This window comes from Lipotes vexillifer, unplaced genomic scaffold (genome assembly GCF_000442215.2).
Source record: "Lipotes vexillifer unplaced genomic scaffold, Lipotes_vexillifer_v1.1 scaffold240, whole genome shotgun sequence".
In the NCBI taxonomy this organism is placed as follows: domain Eukaryota; kingdom Metazoa; phylum Chordata; class Mammalia; order Artiodactyla; family Lipotidae; genus Lipotes; species Lipotes vexillifer.
The window spans coordinates 5,184,570-5,191,181 of record NW_006797481.1 but is presented as its reverse complement, the minus strand read 5'-3'; the positions used below and the strand labels follow the sequence as shown (position 1 = coordinate 5,191,181).

The 6,612-nt window shown below is 37.4% G+C and overlaps 1 protein-coding gene across 1 annotated transcript in view; it reads left to right on the top strand.

Moving 5' to 3' along the window:
* The first annotated feature begins 1,385 nt into the window (after positions 1-1,385).
* Positions 1,386-6,612, top strand: part of CCDC172 (coiled-coil domain containing 172) — a 60,057-nt gene continuing 54,830 nt past the window's right edge. The window contains exons 1-2 of the mRNA XM_007469603.1: positions 1,386-1,464; positions 1,672-1,757. Of these exons, the coding sequence (XP_007469665.1) occupies positions 1,386-1,464; positions 1,672-1,757 (165 nt within the window). The remainder of the gene's footprint in view (positions 1,465-1,671; positions 1,758-6,612) is intronic.

Sequence of the window (6,612 nt, the reverse complement as noted above, 5' to 3'; positions counted from 1 at the left end):
CTATTTGCTTCTGAATGATATATTTATGGGAAATTCTTTTCTACTTCATTGCACTTTTCAGTATGCATTCTTTTATAATAAAGTTTAAAAATTAAGTTTCATGCATACATGGCTCGATGGAAATTTGGAAAAGGTTAACATTTATAACCGACTGTACTACAGCATTAATGAAATATTAATTAAGTTTATTATACAGATGATGTAACAGAATTTACATTTACTATTTTTTTTACTTAATACTAAATGTATTTTTAAAGTTTAGCCAATTTCAATTTAACATTCAGATATAAAGTCAAATGTTTATTATAATCTTATTATTTTGACCTGCTAAAAATTAAAAATATTTTATTTTTTAATTAAAAAATCCCATACCAAAGTCCCAAAGGTGCCTTTCAAGTTTAAGCTTTAATTAGCAACCAGTTTGGTCTCTGACACATCCTGCGCAGATACTGAAGTGTTAATATTACTGCAGCTTGATTACAAAAGGCAATGATTAATTTTAAAGCAGACAAAAAAGATATGCCCTGATTACAGAGGAATGATTAAGGCGAATGTCAGACATTGCACATTTATAGCAGTCTTTCCCATCGTCAAAGGGTAAGACTTTGCAAAAGTTTATATTTAGGATCACGGGTACTTTGTACTTTATTATAACACTGCGTTCATGCCTTGGAGATAGAGTCCCGCCCAATTCCAAGCACGACCTAAAGACCTTTGGGGGCCACATGGCCAGAGCAAAGCAAAGCAAAACCCCCGAACGCGCAATGGACCCAAGGAGACGCCGTAGTGTCACTTCCCACCGGACCCAGACCCGGCGACTGAGGCGCTGGCCGCAGCCATCTGGAAGCTCTGCAGTCCACAGTATTATTTCAAGTACATGTTCTGCAGAGATAAAGTGCACTTTGAGGACCTTCTCCTCCAACAGGGGGCTTGGCGGGGGGTGGAATGAGAGGAAAAGGCCGACCGCAGAAAGGGCAGGGCTGCTGCCCTTTCGAAACCGCTCCCAAGGGAGGCCTCAGGCCCTCCATTTTTTTTCCCCCTGCCACCAAAACGAAAAACAACCCGCACAGAGGCCAAGGCCTCATCTAAGGGGAGCTGCACTCAGCCAGGGGAAAAAGGCAGTCTGAGACAGGTCACAGGAGAAACGAGGGCGCCGGGGAGAACAAAGCGGGTTTGCCCTTCGTAACGGAAGCCACGGAGGCCCGGAGCGGGGTTCGCGGCGCCCGGAGCCTCGGGGCCTCACCTCACCCCGCGTGGGCCCAGTCCTTGGTGTGGGCGGGGGACAGGCCGCTGGAGGCCGAGCTAGGAGTGGTCCTGGAATAAGCCTTTATTGTGCGTTCCAGGATCCTCAGACTCCGTTATAAAATATTTAAGCCCAGCCCGAGATGAGTCTGGAGTCCCTGTTTCAGCACATCATCTTCTCTGAGCACCTGGCGGAGGAGTATCGCCGCTTGACGCGACAAGGTCGGGCGCTCGCGGGGGCCTCTGGTCTTGGAGCCGGGGGCTTGGAGGCGGAGGGAATCGGGAGGCAGTGGGCCGAGCGGGGCGGGGGGGGGGGGCAGGCAGCTTTCCACTTGGAGGGAAGGACAGCTGAAAGGTGTCTTATCACGGGCCTCAGAAACTGGGACTCCAGAAAGATGGACGTGTTTAAGCATTTAATTTGTCTTACAGTCAGGTCGGAAATAAACACATGTCGTGAAAAAATTAAGAAAGCAGCAGAGGAGCTGAATGAAGAGAAAATCAAGTTGGAATCTAAGGTATTAACATGTAGAGCATGCTCATTATCACTTGAAAAAGTGTTTTCGCTGGACTTTTTGAGGATACGTTGCTATTGATATTTAACTAGTTGTCCGTCAATTACGAAGCACGCTATTGTATTAGTGAGTGTAGTTCCATGTTGCCTGGTAATATTTAAAGTTCTGAACCCGGTGACGCCTTCCATCCTAACATGAATTTGTCCTAAAGAAACCAGTTTAAGTAATGAAGAATTCATTGTCCGTGTTGTGGGATGGTTAACGTTTCAAAAGAGCGCAATGCCATTGGAAAAAGAATTATTCAATTAAGTAGTTGGTGCGGGAAATAAATTTTGAATAATAAATAATTTAAGAAGTGTTCTGTGTTGATGTAACAGTTGAATGTAACTTTCAAACGAGTCTCTGCCATTTGTTTTTCAGTCTTCTACCACATTTTGGACGTGGCCTTCGTCCAAAAGGATCATTTTCCCACTAGTATTTCACTTTTTTCTGCAGCATTTGTAAAGTTCTGTTATTTTACATAGAAACAAGGGAATCTGATGGCTTCTTGAAGGAGGATTTTGAAGTGTGGGTAGAATTTTTTGAGAAGCAAAGAGGAGTAGTAGGAGAAAAGTATTTGGGGCACCGGGCGAATCTGAACAAAAGGGAGGCCTAGCCAAGGCATATTGGGAAGAGAAATCTCCCAAAGCAGAGGGCTGATACCTAGGTATTAATAGGAGGAAACCATTGCAGGTTTTTGACAATGGAATGGTGTGACAAAAGGGGTTTAGGAAAATCTCTCTGAGCTCTGGGAGGATGGGAACTAAGAACGTCATCCAAGTATGTCACAATGAAGGTCTAGCTATGGGTGGCAGCAGACAGCCATACAAAAATATTTATTCAACTCCTAAAGATAAACGATGCGAGCAGTGTACAGTGGGAAATCTGTTTGAGGAAGTCTCTTTGCTAAAATAAGTCAAATAGACTTACCACTGTGAGAAATTACCAGTTCTCTTTTTGGATAAAATAATCATAGATTCTTTCTCCACCTTGCAAGCTTCTTCTGTTCATCCTTCCAAGTATTGTTCTAACATCACCTGTGAGCCCTCCCTTGTACATCTTGGAAAATTTGTTTTATCATAGCATTTGGATACCACCTTACAAATAAACAACAGTACATGCTTGTGTTTGTGTTTGTATCCCTCACTATTTTGTGAGCAGTGTATTTGGAATTTTTTTCTTAACCATCTTTTATTCCCACAGCCTGTATTCCATGCCTAGCACACAGTATACATTAGTGTTTTGAATGAATTAATGAGTACTAATAGGGAGATAATAGGGAGAGCGCTGTCTTTTAAAATATCAATAGAATTGGAAATATTCAGTGAGACCTTAGGTCTTGTTTTGCCTGTGAGTAGCAGATAAACTAGCTGCTAAAAACAATGCTAAAAGCTGATGGCATGGGCAAAGCATTAAGAATGTCATGATGTAGCTTAAAGTTTTCTTTAAAAAGAATAAGATACTTTCAGGATTGGTAACTAGAAGTTAATATAAGTAATAGGTAAAACATAGGCAGTTAGGTAATGCATAGCTAACACTTATTCACTTACTGTGTGCTGGGCACTGTTCTGAGTGCTTCATTTGTATTAACTCTTTTAATCCTGCCAGGGATCCTGTGATGAGGCACCATCATTAATCCCCCTTTTTGGGGAGGAAAATGAGAGGTTAAATGACTTGTCCATGGTATATAATCTAAAAACAAATGGCAGTAATGAAAGTAACAATTGAGTAATGACAGCATATTTTATTAAAACAGATTTTGGGGGCTCATCTTAAACTTTTTTCTTCATGAAATTCACATATAATAGTGTCTCTGAAGCTTTTGCCTCTAGTCAAGGGCAGTATTTCTAAAAGTGCAGTTATGTAAATTTTTGTACAAATGTATTTTCCCCAGATTGGTGAAGATACTGACCTGATAGATAAAAAATGTTAAAAAAAAAAAAAAAAAAAAAAAAAAATCCGTGACGGGAGAGGCCACAACAGTGAGAGGCCCGTATTCCTTAAAAAAAAAAAAAAAAAAAAAAAAAAAAAGGTTTACTCTTCGAATATCTTCTTTCGAAAAAGGTAGCTTTACTCTTTGTAATATTTTCTCAGTTAACAGTCTGTCTTCCTGAAAATGGAAATGTAGTCTGTTGATATATACACATACATTAAAAAGCTGATTCAAATAGTTATACTTAAGAGAAGACAGAACAAATCCCTAGCATTGTGTAAAACATTTGCTGAAATTGCTAATTAATATAGGCTCATAAAATGCACATATATGTGCATATATGTGCATTTAATCAGCTCATATATGTGGTTAGTAATAAAATTGCTTTCTACTAATAAAATTTACATGTGGAGGTTCACAGTTCATACAGTACTTATTTGTAATTGAAATAATTTGATTTGTAATATAGTCAACATGGGGTGTGTGTGTGTGTGTGTGTGTGTGTGTGTATAAAGATTTTTAAAGTGGAGCAACAATTACAGTGTAACTGACTAATGAGAAGAACTGAAGAAGTAATCATAAATTGATTTCTTGTTTCTTTTATTCTCAGAGTTAATTATATGTCTGCCAATAACAATGAAAATATATTTACTTGAATATTTGACTTGGCATTTATTGACCAATTTATCAAGTAGAAGCAGCATAAGGAGAAACTAGAACATAATTTGAATAGGCCAGTGCTTGAGCTATCTGCACAATGATACATTCAGAAAAGATTTTGGGCATTTATTTTGGAAGTTGCTTGTGGTCAAAAAATGTATTCAGGAAGTACAGTATTTTTTTCTGTTCTGTAAAACCCAGGTAGCATGTAATTAGAACTTAAATGATAGCATTTGCCTTTCAGGGCTCAGTGAGTCCTTTAAAATATATGGTTGCAAAAGTCTCAGATTATACAGTGTGAGTACTTTGTGAATTAGAGAGCTGTAGTATACCTGGTTAGGTTTAGTAATATGAAAACAGAAAGACAAGAACATGCTCAGGATTTGCGTTAATGCTTACCAATATACCTAAAGCTTGTGATCGTCAAGGAAAGGTTTTATAGTATCAGTGACAGAGAAAATCAAAATTAAGGACTCACAGAACATTTGTTGTTTCTTTTTAGCATCTAAAAGAGTTTTTTCTTTTTAAAAATAGTAGCATATAGTTAAAATTGGGGCACTTAATCTTTATAAACATATTACATAAAACCTAACATAAAGCCGTACTCCCTCAAGAAGAAGTAAATGGAGGAAAGACTGAGGCTGTTTTATTTTTTTTCTTCTCCAGTTTTAAACTATTGCATAAACATCATAACACTAATGAAATAATATTCCATGAATTTTTAAAGGAAAGTGATATTGAAATAAACAAGTAACTTAAGGTGGCTTCATTTGCTTCTTTACTTCAAAATATACTCATTCATTTTTTTTTTTAATTAATAAAAGTTAGGAACCCTCCCAGAACAGCAGGCAAAGTCATATCTGTTAGTACTCTTATTACCCAATTCGGGAAAGAACAAAATCACAAATTATTATCATTTTTAATATTGAAATAGAGCTTTGTAATTGAGATTTTTTCCTTTTTTTAAAAGTTTAATCAAAGAAAAATTTATGTCCTACTTGAGTTTAATTTTACTGTTGACTAAAAGTTGCTTAAAAACATAGATAAAAGAAAGGCATTTTTTCCCTCTCTAATTTACATTTGTTTAAATAACAATACATGTGAATTATTTAATCTTAATTAAAAAAAATAAAATAGAAATTCTCCTTATCACAATTTAATACATATCTATAGTTGCTAGTTGTGACCAAGACACTTTTTAAAAAAATTTTATTTATTTTTTTTACAGCAGGTTCTTATTAGTTATCCATTTTAAACATGTTAGTGTATATATGTCAATCCCAATCTCCCAATTCATCCCACCACCCCCCAGCTTTCCCCTCTTGGTGTCCATATGTTTGTTCTCTACATCTGTGTCTCTGTTTCTGCCTTGCAAACCAGTTCATCTGTACCATTTTTCTAGATTCCACATATATGCGTTAATATACGATATTTGTTTTTCTCTTTCTGACTTAGTTCACTCTGTATGGCAGTCTATAGGTCCATCCACGTCTCTACAAATGACCGAATTTCATTGTTTTTTATGGCTAAGTAATATTCCATTGTATATATGTACCATATCTTCTTTATCTGTTCATCTGTCAGTGGGCATTTAGGTTGTTTCCATGACCTGGCTGTTGTAAATAATGCTGCAGTGAACAATGGGGTGCATGTGTCTTTTTGAATTATGGTTTTCTCTGGGTATATGCCTAGTCATGGGATTCCTGGGTCATATGGTAATTCTATTTTTAGTTTTTTAAGAAACCTTCATACTGTTCTCCATAGTGTCTGTATCAATTGACATTCCCACCAACAGTGCAAGAGGGTCCCCTTTTCCCCACACCCTGTCCAGCATTTGTTTTCTATAGATTTTCTGATGATACACATTCTAACCAGTGTGAGGTGATACCTCACTGTAGTTTTGATTTGCATTTCTCTATTAGTGATGTTGAGCAGCTTTTCATTTGCCTCTTGGCTATCTGTATGTCTTCTTTTGAGAAATGTCTGTTTACGTCTTCTGCCCATATTTTGATTGGGTTGTTGGTTTTTATAATATTAAGCTGCATGAGCTCTTTATATATTTTGGAGATTAGTCCTTTGTCTACTGATTTGTTTGTAAATGTTTTCTTGCATTCTGAGGGTTGTCTTTTCGTCTTGTCTATAGTTTCCTTTGCCATGCAAAAGTTTTTTTTTTTTTTTTTGCGGTACGCGGGCCTCTCACTGTTGTGGCCTTTCCCCTGTGGGGGG